The sequence below is a fragment of the Tyto alba genome, unplaced genomic scaffold (genome assembly GCF_018691265.1).
Source record: "Tyto alba isolate M040663 unplaced genomic scaffold, T.alba_DEE_v4.0 Super-Scaffold_14, whole genome shotgun sequence".
Lineage (NCBI taxonomy): Eukaryota > Metazoa > Chordata > Aves > Strigiformes > Tytonidae > Tyto > Tyto alba.
In genome coordinates, this window is record NW_024881276.1 from 43,000,421 (window position 1) to 43,018,481 (window position 18,061).

The 18,061-nt window shown below is 40.2% G+C and overlaps 1 protein-coding gene across 1 annotated transcript; it reads left to right on the plus strand.

The window, feature by feature from the left end:
* The first annotated feature begins 1,817 nt into the window (after positions 1–1,817).
* On the plus strand, positions 1,818–13,512 carry CHMP2B (charged multivesicular body protein 2B). The gene is made up of 6 exons (XM_032988238.2): positions 1,818–1,970; positions 5,214–5,305; positions 8,227–8,421; positions 10,900–11,002; positions 12,021–12,127; positions 12,283–13,512. Exons 1-6 carry the CDS (start codon positions 1,937–1,939, stop codon positions 12,394–12,396), a joined length of 645 nt encoding a protein of 214 aa, XP_032844129.2. The 5' UTR covers positions 1,818–1,936; the 3' UTR covers positions 12,397–13,512.
* The last annotated feature ends 4,549 nt before the right edge of the window (positions 13,513–18,061 follow it).

Below are 18,061 nucleotides of genomic sequence, written 5' to 3' on the forward strand. Positions count from 1 at the left end.
AGATCCTGAAACAGAACATTGATAATTTAAATGAAATACTAAAGTTTAAGCATTATTCTTTTAGAGGATAAATTCAAGGCCTTCTCTTATTCTATCACTACTACCAAAAAAATTCAAATCAAGCATTCCAGCATTCAGGTTTATAGCACAAAAAAAGTAATTCTTGGCAAGCAATAGCTCAGACATACTTTATTTATTGCAATCATAAAGCCTATTATGGACATCTTTGTTTACCTCATCACAAGTAAACATTCATGAAGAAATGTTGTGGAAAAATGCTTTTCTGGTCTCACAGCTAATTAGCACAATTTAAGAGTACCCCATAGTTTAAGAGTCCCACCTCTCTCCCAAGGAAAGTGGGGAACTGAAACTAAATTACAAGCGCTCTCCTCCCCTTCATCTGTGCGCTTTCAAAGCCAGGATTTCAGTTTTGCTTACTAACTCTTCTCTGGCTGATCTGACCTAACAGACAGTACAGATATACAGAAATAAACTTGTAAAGGATATTTTACTTATCTCATAGTGAATTGCTAAACCTCCATAGTAGCTATGTCATCACACATGATCTGGATTTCAGTCTAGCACAATCAGTGAAAAACAATGAAAACTTGATATTTGTAGTAAAATTAGTGTTTACAGAAAATCAAGAAATACTGACACCAAATACATAGTTTGTACCTTCCTACATCCACATACATCTTTACGCTGCTATTATAATATTCTAATAGACTGGTTTTCCATGCAAGGCTATAAAAGTGTAGTTTATTAGGGTACTGCCACTATAAACTTACAATTCTTCCTCAGGTTAAATTTATACCTAGCTATCAAAATGCACTACTACATCCCAATCACTTATTTTTCCTTGTAAATTAATGTAAACCCCCCAACACTTTGAAGTAAGTGAAGGTATATCAAGCTAGTATTCAAACCAATGTCTCTGTATTTTTTACTCTATCTCCTTTTTTATTTGCTAAGGTCACGATGTGTATGTAGGTAATTACCAATTACAAAACCACAGCTACATTATAAACTATCTTATTAAAAATTAAGGATTGTAATTAGACAATGAAACACAAGAAAATTATGATTCCTTTCTTCCATAGTCTTACATCTTGCACACCACAGTAGCTATAATCGTCAGGAAAAGGCTTATCGTAAAAAAATTAACATATTATCAGCTCCCTAGGCATGGAAATGTCTCAGGATGCTGGCCCAAAGCTGGCATGTTCCTTAACAAAACAATCAAACCAAACAACAAACAAAACCCAAACCCCACGGTGTATTTGCAAGGGCTGCTGGAGCTCTGTGCTCAGCGTACAACTCAGCACCAACACGCGTGTGCTGTGGCCCAGCGCTCCACGCGTCACGGGCAGAAACTAACCCCACGCGAAAGGCTTAAACTGCAATCCGAGCCCAAATCCCTCCAGCTGCCCACGCGGGTGGTCGCACGGGGAGAGGCGGCGAACCCGAAGAGCGCTTCGCTGCTGCAGTTAATTAATTTTTAGTAATTAAATATACGCGAAGAAAACCTAAACCACGCACGGAGCGGGACGCCGCGGCGGCCCGCCCCTCCGGGGGCGCTTCCCCACGCCGGGTCCCAGCCCCGTCCCCCCGGCGCCCGGGGGGGTCCCGCAGCGCCCCTCTCCCACGGCTCGTGGTGACCAAGCCCACGCGCGGAGAGAAACCCGGGCGGCGAGGGGGCAGAAGCGACCCCTCGCCCCCCCCCGTGCTGCGGCAGCCCCGGCAGGGACCCCGTGCCCAGCCGCCGCCGGGGAGGCGGCCCCGCCCCGCCCCGCCCCGCCCCGCCCCTCGCCGGCGGGGAGGCGGAGCCGGGCGGGTCTGCGCGGCCCGGCCGCTTCCTGGTCACCGGAGGAGGAGGCGGGAGCCGGGCGAGGTGGCGGCGGGGGGTCCGGCGGTAGCGGGTCTGGCGTCCACTATGGCCTCGCTCTTTAAGAAGAAGACTGTGGACGGTGAGCGGGGCGGGCGGCGCTCGGGAGAGGGCCCCGCCGCCCCTCTCGCAGCCCGGGGGCGGCTGCCCCCCCCCCCCCCCCCCCCCCCCCCCGCCTTCGCGCGGTCCCGGGCGCGGGGCTGGCCCCGGCCCGGGGCTCGGGGTGGGGGAGCGGGAGCCCCGGGGGTGGTGGCGGTGCCTGCGGGGCGGCCTCGGGCCCTGTGTCCCGGCGGAGCGGGAGCTCCCAGGGAGAAGAGAGGCCACGGCCCGGCCGGGGTGACTCACGGGCGGCGCTCGGGCCGGGCGGGGCGGCGGGGAGAGTCCCCGGGCCGGGCCGGCCCCCCGGGACAGCGAGGCGGGGGGTTCCGGGGCATCGGGCCTTGTGGGGCGGCCGAGCCGGGGCGAGGTGGGGGGAGCCGGGCCCTGGTGATCCTGCCTGTGGGTGGAGGAGGAGGAATGTCTGTCGCTGGCGGCGAGGGAACAAAACAGGCCCCGCGGAGAGTTGCTGGAGCCGAGAGCGCGGGGGGAGGCGAGCGGTGCCGGGCGGCGGGAGCGGGTTTGGGCGGCGGGGAGAAGGCGGCGGCTCCCGCGCCGCCACCGCTCGCTCCCTCGGCTTTGTGCGCCGGCCCTAAAACAAGTTGGATCTTGACGTTTTTGTAGCCGGCCCGTCAACAAAACGCTTAAACTTACGTGGAAATAACGATCTCCAAAGTAAAGCCAAAAAAAAAAAAAAAAAAAAGAGATCTCTTGCCTCAGCTCTCCAAAGCCGTGCGCCCCGCGCGTGGCTGTGGGGCAGAGGCTGGCCGGGGGGTTGGCACGTTGGGTGCCCTGTGCCAAATCAGGTGGGTCCTCTTTTGAAAACGGCTCGCCAGAAATGACGCGGTGCATCCACCAATTGTGTGTCACCGTGGGAGAATACGTGTCTTTCGTTTGGCTCTTCCCAGTTTTGGTGCAACACCTGAGAAGGGGGGAAGGCCCAGAGGTTTGGGCACGGAGGGCTTGAAGTCTGACTATAATTGGGAATATGCGCTCTCCAGAAGCTCCACAGCGCCTAACAAAGCTTCCGTGACCAAGGCGGGTTGCAGGGGCCAGGTCAGGCCCTGCTGTGGATGTCTCTTGTCCAACCTGTTTCAAGGAATGGAGGTGCTGCCTCCTCACCTGGGTGTGCGAGGCGAGGCGGTGGCGTGGCACACGGCAGCGGCCACCGGCAAAAGGCTGTATCGGGAATGCCCTGTCGTCTTCTGCCTGCTGGAGTAAAGCTAGAAATTTGTGTCGGTTATCACAGAGAAACAAGAACCAAGTTCTCACCTCGGCCTTCACTTGCAAAAACAAATGAAAGGGCCTGTAAACTGCAGATAGCTGTTGGTTTTGGTTTATTGCTATCCTTAGCTTGAGCCGCTGTGTGAGATCAGAAACAACAGAAATAAGCATTGTGCTCGCCCTTATTGTCACCTGACTTAAGTACAGTTCTTGTTCCTTATCGTCTTGAAGCTCTTACTTCTCCAGCTTTCTATGCTAAAGGATTTATTTTTTTAATAGTTATTGTAGTTAGAAGAGACAAGTCTTGTACGCAGCTATTAAGCTTTTTCTTTCATTTACGCAAGTGCAGATGCGCAAGTAATATAAGATTGTCTGCTTTCAAAATGACTTGCCTGTAGCACTGTTTTCAGAACAGTTTTCACGGCTGCGTTGCTGTTGTGAAGAACTCAGTGTTGTATTCCATGTAATTTTTCAGCTTTTCGTTATTGTCCATTGAAAAGTCTGCATCTCCTGAAGATGCTTTATGTGTAGTTCTTGGAGCAGTAGTAGCACAATAAAAACAGGTCTCTCTTCACAGAGTCTGTTTGGAGTATTTGGCCAAAAACAACTGGTAGGAGGGGGTAGCATATATGCCCTCTTTAAAATGCCACTGACAGTTTGGGGGTTTTCTGATTCAAACCTATTAATGTTGAAATAATTTCAGCAATGGATGTTTTACAGCATTTCTGATTGTGGGAATGAAGAACATAGATGCTTCTTTCTGTTTGCAGAAAAATTGTTGCAAGCCTTACAAAATGAAAAGGTTGGCTGCAGTTCCTAGAATTTATCCCTCGTGCCTTTATTTCTGTTAGTAACTGTCTGTTTGTGTTGATTTTCATGTGCTTCGAACTTTGTAAGTACAACGGCAGTGCCCCGCAATGATGTTACGTCTGTGGATTGGACCAAATTGCCCTAAACAAATGTGACAGTCTGCTTCTTTTAAACTCCCACCCAAAGTTTATCTAATGCCATGTAGACATGTACATGAGGAGTAGATTAATGTTTTCCTAAAAGTACTGGCTTCTTTCCTCTATAAAGGTCAGAGGATGCAGAGCTCTCTACCTTTGCCCAGGTGAATCACACCTAAGCACATGCTGTAAATTCTAACAAAAGTTAATTGCAACTAGCATGATTGATGCCTATATTGTGAATAATACTTGCTTTAATAATTGGATGTTACCAGTAAATAATTTTAAAACAGTACTGTGGACAAAACTCCTATGAAGGATGGTATGTTTCACCTGACAGACAGTGTTCAAGCTTCTACTGGCTACGTCAGTTGTCAGAAAACTTCATTTCCTATAAAGGCCTCCAATTCTATATCTTAATATTCTTAAGCAACTCCTAATTGAAAAAGTTCAAACACTGTTGCTTTATAGTCTGACTTGAAGCTGGGCTGCACAGGTGTGGTGCATTTGTGGAGCAGGGTAACCTCCATCGAACCAGAAAAGGACAGAGAAGAGTAGGATCCAGGGCTTGCATCTAGGAGTATCGCCATTGTTTTAATGGACTTGAGAACTCCTTAACTGCTCTGAGGTCTCATAAATAAGATTTCTTCAGCTGATCTACCAATTGTGGTTAAGCCTGACTTGTTGAAAAGCAGTGGAATTACAGCAAATATGTTATTGCTGAGTTAGGGCTGAACTTGCAGAAAAGTGTGTGTACCTACGTCTTCCTGTGTGGTTAAGGCTCTTGCTATAGCTATAGTGCAAAGAAACATCCTAGGTAAAATAGCCTTTTTGTTATGGGATATGGCCTATGCTGCTGAAACATAATAATTTTGTATATGTAGAACTTTATTTTGCTAATATTTCATATATTTGAAATGCTGACGATTCTCTGATAGCTGGCAGCTCATTCCGAACGAAGGAAGGCTGTCAAACATATACTGCATGTCTGCAGAGTGCTTAGCAGATGTTTATGTAGTATTGGAAACTTTTCTCAGCTATAAATATTTTCTTTCCAGATATAATAAAGGAGCAAAATCGAGAGTTAAGAGGTACACAGAGGGCTATAACCAGAGATAGAGCAGCACTTGAAAAACAGGAAAAACAGCTGGTAAGTAGAGCAGGGAACTTTATTTTACTCTTTAAAAAAACCCCACACCCCCCCAATATAACCAAAAACATGCAGGTGCTAAAGATACAACTCAACATATAATATTTGAACACTAAAACAGTTGTCTTCCCCTTTTTGACTTCAGTTATTAAAACTGTGTTGGAAAAAAATTACTAATCTAAAAGTGATTCTCAGACTTTAATATAGGAAAAGCCTGAAACAAGGTGTTCAGATTAAATAACCACATCTATTTTTCCTTTCCATTCTTAGCATTCTCTATCCTTCAGAAGTTTGGGGTTTTTTGGGGTTTTTTTTGTTTTTTTAACAGGCTTGTAAATCAGTGGTCTTGTGGTGGAAAAACTGAAAGAATTGTCAGTGCTATCATATGTTACCATGACTTTCCAGCGGGAGAGAGTACTTGAGAAACCATAGAGTATCATGAATACCCTACAGGGTTGTTATTTTCATTCATATAGAACTTCCCTAAAACTAGTAAAACTACCTGCCTAAATTAAGATCTATTTAAAACTTTGTGTGTGTGAGCTATCAAATATTCAGTGAATGGATGCTGCACCTGTGTGGCAGTATAATTGGATAAATGGATGTGACAGATGGTGGGGTTTGATGCATGAAGACATGCACAGACTGTGGGAAAAGCTATGCAAATCCAGCCAGTGTTTCAGTAGCTATTGAGGTGTTATTTCATGGCAGCAGGTTGCATGAATACCAAGAGCTGGGAATAATAAACTAAAAAAGGTCAGAGAAATTGTTTCAGGAAGCTTGGAACATGTAGGATATAATAGATTACTCACAGATAAGGCATTTTTCAGTATGAAATATTTTGACTCTGGAAATAACCTTAATTTTCATGAATATTCATGCTGAAGTTTTGATTACTAAAGTAAATTGTTTTGGAAGTGTTGGGTTTCTGATGAGAAAAAGAAAGAAGAAGTGAAATAGGTCTTTGAAAAAGTTAAAATTTGCTGTTAGGAGAGGAGAATCAATGGACAATAAATATTAATTTTCAGAGTCAGGTCAGGTAAAAAAGAACCAGGGCCTGCCAGTCAATCTCAGAAGATTGTTACGTACTTTCTTCAGAGACTTTTTTTTCCCTTAATTGTGAGGTACTGCTCTGAGAAAACCCAGTTATAGTAATCTCATGTATAAAAATACCTTAAAGTATTCAGACATTTCTGTTTCAGTTCAGTAACCTCATATGACTATGTGAATTTTATTCTTCTTCCAGAAGAACATGACTGACTTCAATAAGCTTGCCCCAAACTTCTCAAAAGCAAATAATGTATTACAGGTCTTTACCCCAATTCTTCTCAATTAAGAATAAAATCATCTATATCTAGGGTTTAATTTCTGCAGCTGGATTATCTGTGGTGATTTACCAAATAGTTGGTGTAGGTTTGTATTTTGCTTTGAAAATAAGGTTATAAATGCTACATAGGTGTTTCAGTGAGAAAAATCCCTATTTTGAAATGTTTGCTCATAAAACTAGGGTGCAAACTAGTGTTTGCTAGTATGCAAACTAATCCCTCCTGTCCTTCACAATACTTGATGTATGAAACAAGGAGATAATGTTCTGGGCATGCTATAGGAATTTGGTTTTGTGGTCTCTGTGAGTTACTTAAAAAGAGGACAGCTTTACTTATATTTCAGGCCACTAATGTTTAAACAGTCTTATGCTCCTTATTTGCTGATATGTACCTTCTTGGATTAAAGATAGTATGTACGACACAGCCTTTCAGAAAGTATGGTTTTACAGAGCAGATCTCGAGCCAGTGCCATCTCTATAGTAAACTTAACCATGATCTTTCCTACTACTAAAGCTAATGCAGTGAGCCAGTTTGTGCTTGCCTTTAAACATGATTGTTTTGCATATCCTGGTGACCAGCATTTACCTTTTCAGAGCAACATACCTTCTTATAAAAGCAGTTTCCTGGACCATCAGTGCGCATAAAGCAAAGCAGCTGTATTCCTGTAGCAGGTATATTCTCTTGAAGAATCACAGTTGAATGCTGGTCTTCAAAGGCTACTTTTACTTAATGGTAAAAAATCAAATTGTACAACTGGGCATATACAAAGAAGTGAGGTACTGTGGCAAGCCCTCCCTGAAAAGGCTGAAGAGGAAAAATTAGTTGAAAAGTTTACATTACCAAGTCACAAATCAGAAGGCATACTTTGAAAAATTCCACTTGACAGGATTATTTGTACCAAACTTTTTCCTGATACCTCTGGGCTAGTTACCTTGCTGTTTTTTCCTTAAATTGATAGATTGGAGTTTGGGTTTTTTCTTGTAAGCCGAAAGCACCTGTCTTAAGGTTTAAGCACATGTTATTGTAGATAAATTATATCGCTTTTACTATGTGCTAAGTTAAGTCCAGCTAAGTTATGTGGGCAAACACTCTATAATTATTGGTCATCTAACTTGATATACTTCTTTCCCCCAAAGTTTATGAGATTCTCTCAAGGCTGAAAAAGTGTTAAAAAGAACCTATGAACTCCCCATTTCTTCCATGGGTTATGTGGCTTGATTGCCCATGAATACAAGAAATCGGGGAGTCATGGCACTAATAATTGGCTGGACATAATAATTTCATGTTACTCCCTAGCTAGATACGGAATTGAACGTGCACATGTAAGTGAATGTGACATTAGGCAGAAGTTTAAGTCTTTTGGGGAATTGTGTGTTACCATACTATAATTCAGTTTTGCTCTGTTCTTTTCTGGTCAAATCATAACAGCATTGCATTTCTTCTACTAAATAGCCTTGGTAGAAAAGCAAGGAAGACTATTTATATAACTTTAAGTGTCTTACAAAAAAGTAATCAAGAGGATAGTTAACTTTTGTAATTTAATTGTTAGTGCAGAATGAAAATTCTGTAGAATTAATCTTACGCCTTTTTTAACAGGAACTAGAAATAAAGAAAATGGCTAAGACTGGTAACAAAGAAGCCTGTAAAGTGCTAGCAAAACAGCTTGTACAACTGCGGAAGCAGAAAAATCGAACATATGCTGTTAGCTCTAAAGTTACTTCTATGTCGACTCAAACAAAGGTCATGAACTCTCAGATGAAGATGGCAGGAGCTATGTCAACTACAGCAAAAGTAAGGCATTACAGGACATTCTCTTACATTAAAATGCAGCATATGGTTGCAAAAGTTAAACTGTGTTATTTTGTATAAGATAATTGAAGGGATAAAACTTACTGCTTAATATCTCAAATGGTGTTGAGGATATGGTAGGGAAATGTAATTTGATTCATATTATGAAATTTTTGTCTAGTCAATCCTGCCAGTTAGCACCTAACTAAGCATATTTTCTTGGGCTAAACATCTGTCAAATATTTGCACGATAAAAATAAACTCTAGTGCCAGTGGAAGAACTCTTTCAGTACATCAGAAAACCCCAAACCATGCTGCTACAGTGTCTTGCCTGTATATCTCATCACAAGCTATTTTTATTGGGGAAAAGTAGGGCATGCATCATCTAGAAATCAAAGCAGTGTGTCACAGTAGCTTTATGGCTTGTGCTAAAAGTAGGTTATTGCTTCAGATCTTAAGTTCCTAAGGAAATCTAATCTGGGGCTCCCTGTCATTCTCACTCTCCATGATCTAAGGAAACAGTATTACATTAAGTTTTCTCACAAATCTCATCTCATAAAAGTGTCTGAAAGATCTCAGTTATCCAAGTTAGTTGTGAACTTCCACTATTTCCCTGAATTGATAAATAGGGAGTTTGCTTTTGGCGAGGAGGATTGTTCACCTTGAGATGTAGGAAACAGAATTAGCACGCACCATCGTAGACAAGGTGTGCTTTTATCCCAGTCCAAGTTAAATCCAGTCACGTGCCAGTTAAACACAGAAATGCAATGCAACTCAGTGCAAAAAGTAGTTACTGCTAAGGCTTTTCTGTGGGATGGCTTTTAGAAACAGCATGTTGACAGATACCAGCCATTCAGTGATACAGAGTTGTGGCTCTGTAGCAAACTTTCCATCCTCTGTGACTAACCAGCAAAGCAGAGGCTGGTCTGACTGTACAACCAGACAAGTTAAACAGCTTAATTGGTATTCTTACAACAGTGTTCCATGTGAACAAGTTGGTCCTGCTTTTTAATTATTACATGGTTGACTTGTTTTTATCTATGAGATGCCTTGGATTAAATTTCTCAAAACCAAAGTGTCATTAGCCTAATTATGGAGGTTAAGTCGGTCGAAAAAACCCCCCAAAAATAAAAAATAAATTAACCATCATCCAGGAAAGTGATGGTTTTTGAAACACAGCAGGTACTTCTATGGACTAGTTTGTGCAACACTATTGGAGGAAGGTGTTAAATTCTTTTGATCACTTTTAAAGTGATTATGCTGCCTTATCAACATGGGAAGCTTTAAAAAAAAAAGTACTGTAATTCATTTTGAAGCTTAAACTATTATTAATCTCATCCAATCATCAGTGAAAACTATATGGCATCAGTTGCATCATATGAATGCGAAGCTTTCGGTCTTTTCTATGTACTTTTCAGCATGTATGGTACTAATTTTGGACATAGTAAAGTCAAATTAATATTTACTTGTTTCTTTTAGTCATGCATCTGATCCTTATTGTTTGAAGATATATAAACTCTGTATCAGTTTAGTGTAAATATTCTTGAAGTCTGCCTGTAACTTTTGTAAAAGAATTCTAAAGAACCAACACCCTCTAAGTTCAGAACAACTTTTTAACTTCAAATAATGTGACTATGAGGTAACATTAGAAGCATAATACATTGTCACTTTAAACTCAGACATGAAGGCAGAAAAGCTTTTAGGAAGCCAGTAGTAGCTGCAGTAGCTTGATAGCATCCCTTTCAATTAACAAATACTTTTACCATCTCAAAGACGGTTAGACTTTGTTTGAATTGCTCATGTTTGTATTTAAGTTTTGACATCCCATGAGAGATGCAATAGCTTGCTGCTTAGGAAAGAAGAAAGTATTAAATACCAATACCTGAAAAGGCAGTGCTGCATACTTGTAGTAAAACAGGTGAAGTTTATTACACTGTCACAAAAAGTTCTCTACCCATTACAAAGGATCAGCCTAAGCTAATATGTACTCCTGAACACTTCAATATTTGCCTTTCAGAGAAAAGTAGTTTTTCCATTAAGTTATAACATAGAGAAACAATTGCAATTTAATGGCTGTCCTCTAGTGGTGGTTCAAATACATGTTCCTTACTGAATAAAAAACCTGCAGCCACTTACCTCTTTAAAGTGTATAGCCTATAAGTTAGGAAATGTTATCCAATTCTTCTAATTTAGATCAGGCAGATTTTTCCTAATATAAGGCCAGAAGAAGGGTCATGGTGCAAGAAAGGCGCATACATTTAAAAGCATATCTATTAGGGTAGTAGATAGCAATATTTCTTACTAGGTGCAGACTGTATTATTGATCTGTTGTATATCTACAGTTCCCATAGAATACAAAGAGTCAAAGTGAAATTTGGACTGAAAGTTTTTTAATTAGAAAAGTCTTATTCCTTCTTAATGTTTATATTGGTATTTACTAATGTCTCATTGTATGATGAAGGGTTTTTTCAATATTAATAGACAATGCAAGCAGTTAATAAGAAAATGGATCCACAAAAGACACTACAAACTATGCAGAATTTCCAGAAGGAAAACATGAAGATGGAAATGACTGAAGAAATGAGTAAGTTCTGCACTGCAGGGAACAGCTGTTTGCAGCCCACAGTGCTCTTGGAAGGGTAGAACTAGTCTAGAAATACCAATGCTTGAAGTTTTATTTCTGCAATTAATGAGATAGACAGCAAAAATGAAGACCAAACAAAATAATGCATGTCTGAGCAGGGAGGCTGAGTCTTAGGCTTTTTAGTAGCTCTAGATACTAAATCTAGAATTCTCATCTTCATGCAAAACGCCCGTCATACTTCTAGAAAGAACATATTGAGAGGGAAGGGCGTTTGAGACCAGTTCAAAACCTTGCTGACGTAACTGGTAGAGGGACTTGAAAAATTGCCCTTTCTGTAGCTTATAGGCTTTTTCATCTGGGAATTTAGATACTGTTGATAATCACAGCTTTATGTACGTGGTGGTATGGGATGGTTTTGTCTCCTTTTTTATTTCAAGCCACAGAATTCTTGGGGGGGTGGCAAGTTTCTTGTTCCCAATTGCATCTGTTCACTGTCAGCTAAATAATACCAAACTTCCTGGAGTCGCTCACACAGTCTCCTTCCTATCCCAGTCCCTTCCCACTGTGTTGGCCATAGTAAGTAGCACAGACTCCAAACAATATTATTGAGCAAGATATGAACACCTTAACTGTACAAAACTGTATTGCTGCGTAGTTAACAATTTCAAAACTTACTTGGAGGAGGAAGAGGATTGGAATCTTTAAGGAACTGTAGAAGGTGTTTTTAAGAAATGTTAAAATCTAGTAGGGGGGAGATGGAGCAACTGAGTTATTTTGGTGAAACTAAACATTGTTATAAAAGCAGTCATGCCTGGTGTTGCTCTAGCTGTGCTCACAGGCTTTGCAAGGCAGAGGTAAGAAAGCCTTTCCAATATATAGGTGTATAGGTGCTTTCTGTTGGTAGCTTATACAGTGGTATTACTACTACATTCTGAGAGGGTAGAAAGACGGTACTAGATTATTTTAGTAACCTTTTTGCTTAATGCATTGTGGATTTTTTTTTTTTCTTTATTCTAAGTTAATGATACTCTGGATGATATTTTTGATGCTTCTGATGAAGAGGAAGAAAGCCAAGATATTGTTAACCAAGTGCTTGATGAGATAGGAATTGAAATCTCTGGAAAGGTATGGCTAGTTTTACTCAGTTTATGTGCTTCTTCACCTTCATTCCCTTTTTAAAAATCGTTTATTTTAGCAGCCTTTATTTTACAGTCTTATTCTAGAAGTCAGCTTGTCATAATGTGCATTATTTTGACTGAAGAAAACTTGTCCTCTTCTAGATGGCCAAAGCTCCATCAGCTGCCAGAGGCTTACCATCTGCATCAACATCAAAATCTGCTACTATATCAGATGAAGAGATTGAACGACAGCTCAAAGCTTTGGGAGTTGATTAACTTGATGGCAATAAACAGTCTGCCTTCTAATTATTCAGCTGCAGACAGATGTAAAAAGTGCAAATACTCTTTCGATGCAACTGATGTCTAGGAAAATTCTGAAGCTTCGGAAATTACGACCTGAAGTTGGTACTGGGGGAAGAAGGGGAGAAGATTTTGAGTCAATTACAGGGAGAAGTACACTTGGTGTGTCCATTGCATGGAGTCTTTTTGAGCGCTGGACCAACCAGGGATGTAGTTCTAATGATAAATTCATTTATACCTGATGTGAATTTGTCCTCTGAATTCAAAGTTTTCTTCTATCTCCATTCCTAATCTATCTTTAGAATTGGCTATTCTGTAGCTGGTGGTGATGCCCTCTAGGACAGCACCTATATAATATATATAATTTTTATAAAACTATTGCTATAGAAACATTCTTAGTCTGTTATATTACCACAAATGAAACTTCACTTTTGCTCTTAGTTGGAAACTATTTTCTTTTGATGAGAAATAGCCTTGAAAGTTGAGCTAATTTAGACAAAGAAGAAACATTTTATTTATTTCTTTCAGGTTCCTGTAGTAACTTTGAGTTGATTAAACAATAGCTGGTTATTCTTTTTACCAAAAGAGGATACAGTCCTTTTGCAGTTAATTTTACTTGGAAGAGGATTTAAATTTGTTAGTGAACTTTGTTGCATGAAAGGCACTGATTGAACTCTGTACTGTAACATAGCTGGTTTCAACAGAATTGCTGTGCCTTTATGTATATAAATCTTGTACCTTTGTGATTTTTTTCAGAATGAGTCTTTGAAAGGTAATTAAGATGGTTTCACAAAACACTATGGTGAGACCTCTGTGTACACTTGATGGGACTCAGTGCTGAAGCTCAGAAATGCACTTGTTCAGAAATGTAGCTTGCGCACTTACAAAAAGGACACTTGCCTGAAACAATGTTTGTATATATTTTACAGTATTTCTTAATGAAAGATAACTGTGCATCATGGTATTGTTTACTAAGATGCAACTGATCACATTGATAATTTAAATCTAAATTCTAGTTTTGAGAACAGTTTTGGATGATACCTGATAACTACTTGTCTAAACACTATAATAAAAGTGTTCTGGTTCTGTGAAGGTTTTTCTATGGTCTCTGAACTGGATCAGCATGAGTCTAGCTTTAAGTGGAATGCATTGGGCTGATGAAATAATAACTGTTGATATTTTAAATAAATGACAAAGTGTGAGAATGCAGTTCGCAGTTACAACTTCCCAGATTGTGTGAGGGTCCTCAGCCCTTACTCTGCTGGAGATTGTTTGCCTGTCAGTTGTGCTGATTTAGTGGGGCTGTTCAATGAACAGAAACAACAAAATCATCTTGGCTTTAAAAAGAGAAAAGCAAAATATCTCCCAAGAGTGAAACCAGGATAACTGTGAGGGAACAAACTTCATAAAGAGACCTTGCTGCTAGAGAACGTGTAGCAGGAAACCATAACCCCTATGAATCTACTGTTGTCACACCATCTGCTTTTTAGGATTGAAGTCAGCAGAGGAGGAAGAAACATAGGTGAGCCTTCATCTGTTTTTTGGGGTTTTTTTTTACATAAAAATGCAGGTGTTCTTTCTCTTTGAAGGAAGTAATAGACAAACTATGAATCTATGAGCCAGTGAGTAGGAATGTGTAAGTTTATATATTGCATATATCCGATACAAGGTGAAATTTTTTTTTACAAGTTATTTTGTAAAAATCTAATAAAAAAGCTTTTTATTCCACAATGACTTTGTCCTCTGTAGGGTTAGTCTTACACTTCTGTCTCCTAGTGAGCTTTCTTTGGAATCCTGTTAGCTCTGAAAAATTTTCCTTTGACCTAAGGTATAAAACAGTATCATATTTTGTTGTAGTTGCTTGTGGGCTTTTGACATAAACTCAACATTCAGTAAACAAGTTTGCGTTCCCATCTGCCTGTAACTGGGTGCCAAAGTACTGCTCTTAAGCATTGAAGGAGAAATCATAATGTGAAATTGGTTAGGTATAAAATGTTACTGATTGATTGTATTTTGATTGAACACCAAGGCTTATGTCCTTTCTGAATTAAGTGTGCACTTCGTCCTTTTAATGACTATCAAAATTGGGCATAATTCTATTATGAGTTCTTTTCTCTATCTGGGGGTCTTTGATGAAGAGGAATAAAAGCATTGCTTTTTGGTATCAGTAAAACTGCTGAACTAGGGCTACTGGCACTATCTAGCTGGCGTTTCTGTTAACAGTTACTTTTTAAGTCCTGCAGCTCTAATCTGTATGAAAATCTTTCAGTAGCATAGTGAGAAGTATTGTAGGTTTGCAGACTTGCTTATATTTATTTCAATTATAGTAATTATGTTGTAGCTGTCAATAACAAAATTTCATCCCCCTGCTTAGAAATTAATTCCTTTTAAATCACTTAGTAGACTTAAAAAAAAACAAAACAAAACATTCAAGCCTTAAACTCCTTTATCCTTGCTGACACCTTAATAGCTACTGAATCTGAAAGTCCTGCATCCAAGAACAATGCAATTTTCCACTCACCTAAGAATGGCTCTACTGGGGCAAACCAAGGTTCATCTCACCCAGAATCCTACTCCACAAAGGCCCATAAGAAATGCCCAAGAAAATATGAAAACAAGATAAAAATAGATGATGCTTCCCCCCCAAATACTCTTCCAACACCTTAACTATTTTCAATTTAGAGCACTTCTAGAGCCTTATCTAAGTTCTTCTATATACTACAGCTTTGAGTAGCTTTCTCATCTGTGAACTTGTCCATATAAACAAACTTCTGGCACTCACATTTTTTAGTAGGGGAGTTCCACAGTTTTTTTTCCTCCATCACATTAAGAACCACCACTGCTGTTTTTTCTTAAGCTTCTTTCCAGCTTCATAATTACACCTAGTTCCTACATTGGGCAAGACGGTGAGCAGCCTGCCTCCATCCAGCCTTTCAGTACAGCTCATACTTCAGTAATCCCTGTAGCATTCAATGCACACATTTAATATAGAAGAGAGACAGTAGTTTAGTTTGAAGTTATTCATCTTACCTTTGATCATCATCCTTGCCTCTATAAGGGCCTTTTCTAGCTCTGTTGTATCCTTCAGATGAGTGGGACAGAATGCTACACAGTACTTTGGAGACAGGTGAGCCAGATTTATACGCTGTCATAATGTCTTGTCCTCAATTCTAGTTTTAACACCCTGCCAAAAGTTACTGGGAAAAGTAAGAGTGGGAAAAACTCCACAAACATCTCAAAGAAACATTGCGCAAGCCATGTTAGTCAAATGGTGAGCTGAACTCTTGCAGGTCCATAAAGCTACTGAGAAGTCTTACCTAGGGCTTTTTCCCCAATCAAGTGTGATTGATGGCCGTTACCCAGTAAGTTGTTCCTACAGAAAAAAAAAGAATTGCCACGTCCTCTAGGCCTAAAGGCTGCAGCTGCAGCACATTAAAACTGATTTCATCCAGCTTTTTTTTCTTTAAACAATTCTGCTCTAATGTGTTTGTATTTCTGTGGCAACAGCTAGATGTGTTTAAAAGGTGGCTGCTTCTTCCACTTAGCCTTTTATCATTCTTTTGCAAGAAAATGGCATCATGTGTCACCTTTCATTTTATTTTGCTATGCTTCTGCAATTAGCCTTCACTTGTAAGACTGGAAGTCACAATGTTACGGTAAGTCTGATACTGAATTAACTATTACAGCATGCTAAATTGAATATGTATATCAGCATGATACACAACTAAAAAAAAGTGTTACCAAAACAGAACTACAGACCATTACCTGGAATACCAAATGTATAATAACACTTTATTGGATGGGGGGTTTGTGAAGTACAGGCTTATAGCATTTCTAGGAAGCCTCTTATAATTAAGAAAATAATTTAGAATATAAATAACATGTAGATATATCAGATAGTAGTTTCAATACACATAACATTAGATCGCCTAACGTGAAAGGTACACAAATGCATACCACCACCTTCACTGAGTGCTAATCTTCTCAACTGTATTTATCTTTCATCCTTTTGGGAAGTTTATGATCTGTCAATACACGAGGTGGATAAAGGCTACAGCTTGTGATGAGAACAGCCTGAAGAGAGTACATAGCGCAATTTCTCCCCTTTAAGTTATTAAACTGAAGTGTTCTTCTAAATTAAGGGCTAAATTATAGCAATGCATTCATCCATAAAAATACACTTTTTAAAATCTAGGAGCCTGATTTCCATAGCTGGATATGCCTATGGTCACTGTAATATGTTTCAGAGATAATTTAATGTACAGTAGGGAGGGAGCACTTGTACACACTGCTTCTAAGTGGTCTTGAACATTAAACTCCTTTTGCCTTCTGTGGGCCTATTAGCTAGACATTTTCTAAATCATCAGGTCTGCTTTATGGAAAAAATAAAATATCTGGCTATTACTACTTGCGTGTACTCAATTTCAGTGCTTGGAAAACAGTCAGAAATACATATATGGTAATGGGCTGCTCTAATAACAATGAGCAAGGCTGATGAGATGGCTAGATAATCTATCCCTGGTGAGTACTAGAGTCATTAAATTCAGTTTCTCAGTGCCTGCCTTTCTGATAGGTGGAGCTCTGGCACTGTTTTGTTTTGGTTTGGTTTTCCCCAATTACTTTTTAGGCTAGAGGATGACAAACAAGGGATTATTTTCAATTAGTGGGGTGTAAGAAAGTGTGAATGTGTAGTGCACTAAATGCTTTGTGTGGATACTTATTTCAGAGCACCAGGGCCACCTTTTTTTAGCCTAACACACTATCTCTGGTGTAAATATGTAAACACATGGATTTAATCAGAAAAAAATACAATGCAGAGAAAGCTCAAAGTAATAAAACTGATAATTTTCTAGGTTTTTCCCTCTCAAGTCACAAAGTCTTAAGGTAAAGCGTATCCCAATTTTTATAGCTAAGCCTATCCAAATAAAACTTTAAAGCATATAATAAAATTAACAAGAATTACTTTTGATAACAAGCACAAAAACCAGTCACTTCGACTTGGCACCCGTTTAAAGCAGTCAAGTGGTACACGGAGATAGGAGCACGCAGTAGGAACGGTGTTGACACCTCTTACTGTACCATAAATAACGACAGCAATTATGGCGCATTTCTCGTGGCATTTACCTGAAAGGATTCACTCGGAGGTGTACAGCTGTTGTGATCAGGTGTCCTGGGGAAAGGCAGTTCTTCAGCTAGCGTTTTGCTACCTGGCTCTCAGACCTAGTGGTTGTCCCACCAGATGTGACGGGTATGTCCCATCCTTGGCCCTAACCAGATACTCGGCTTGTTTAAGGTCACTTATTCACACTCTTCTTTGAAGGTCTAATTTCTCACCGGTGCTGTTTGGTGAGCTCAGTGTTCACTGCTGGAGATGGCATGCGATGTGCCTCATGGCTTCCAATCTCATAAAGGTTAGTTAGCACAGGTAGCTAGTTAGCGTGGGGTGGGGGGTTAACACGTGCAGGGACATGCAGAGGCACAGTTCTTTCAAAACTGTAGCTGCTGATACCAAGCTTCATAACTTTCTTCACAAAGGCTTTGTTTCCTGGTGCCTAGGGTACCTATACACGGGGTTCTCCATTAATCATTAAATGTACTGCAGAGGCAAGAAAGGCACAGCACAGGGAAACTGCAAGTACTT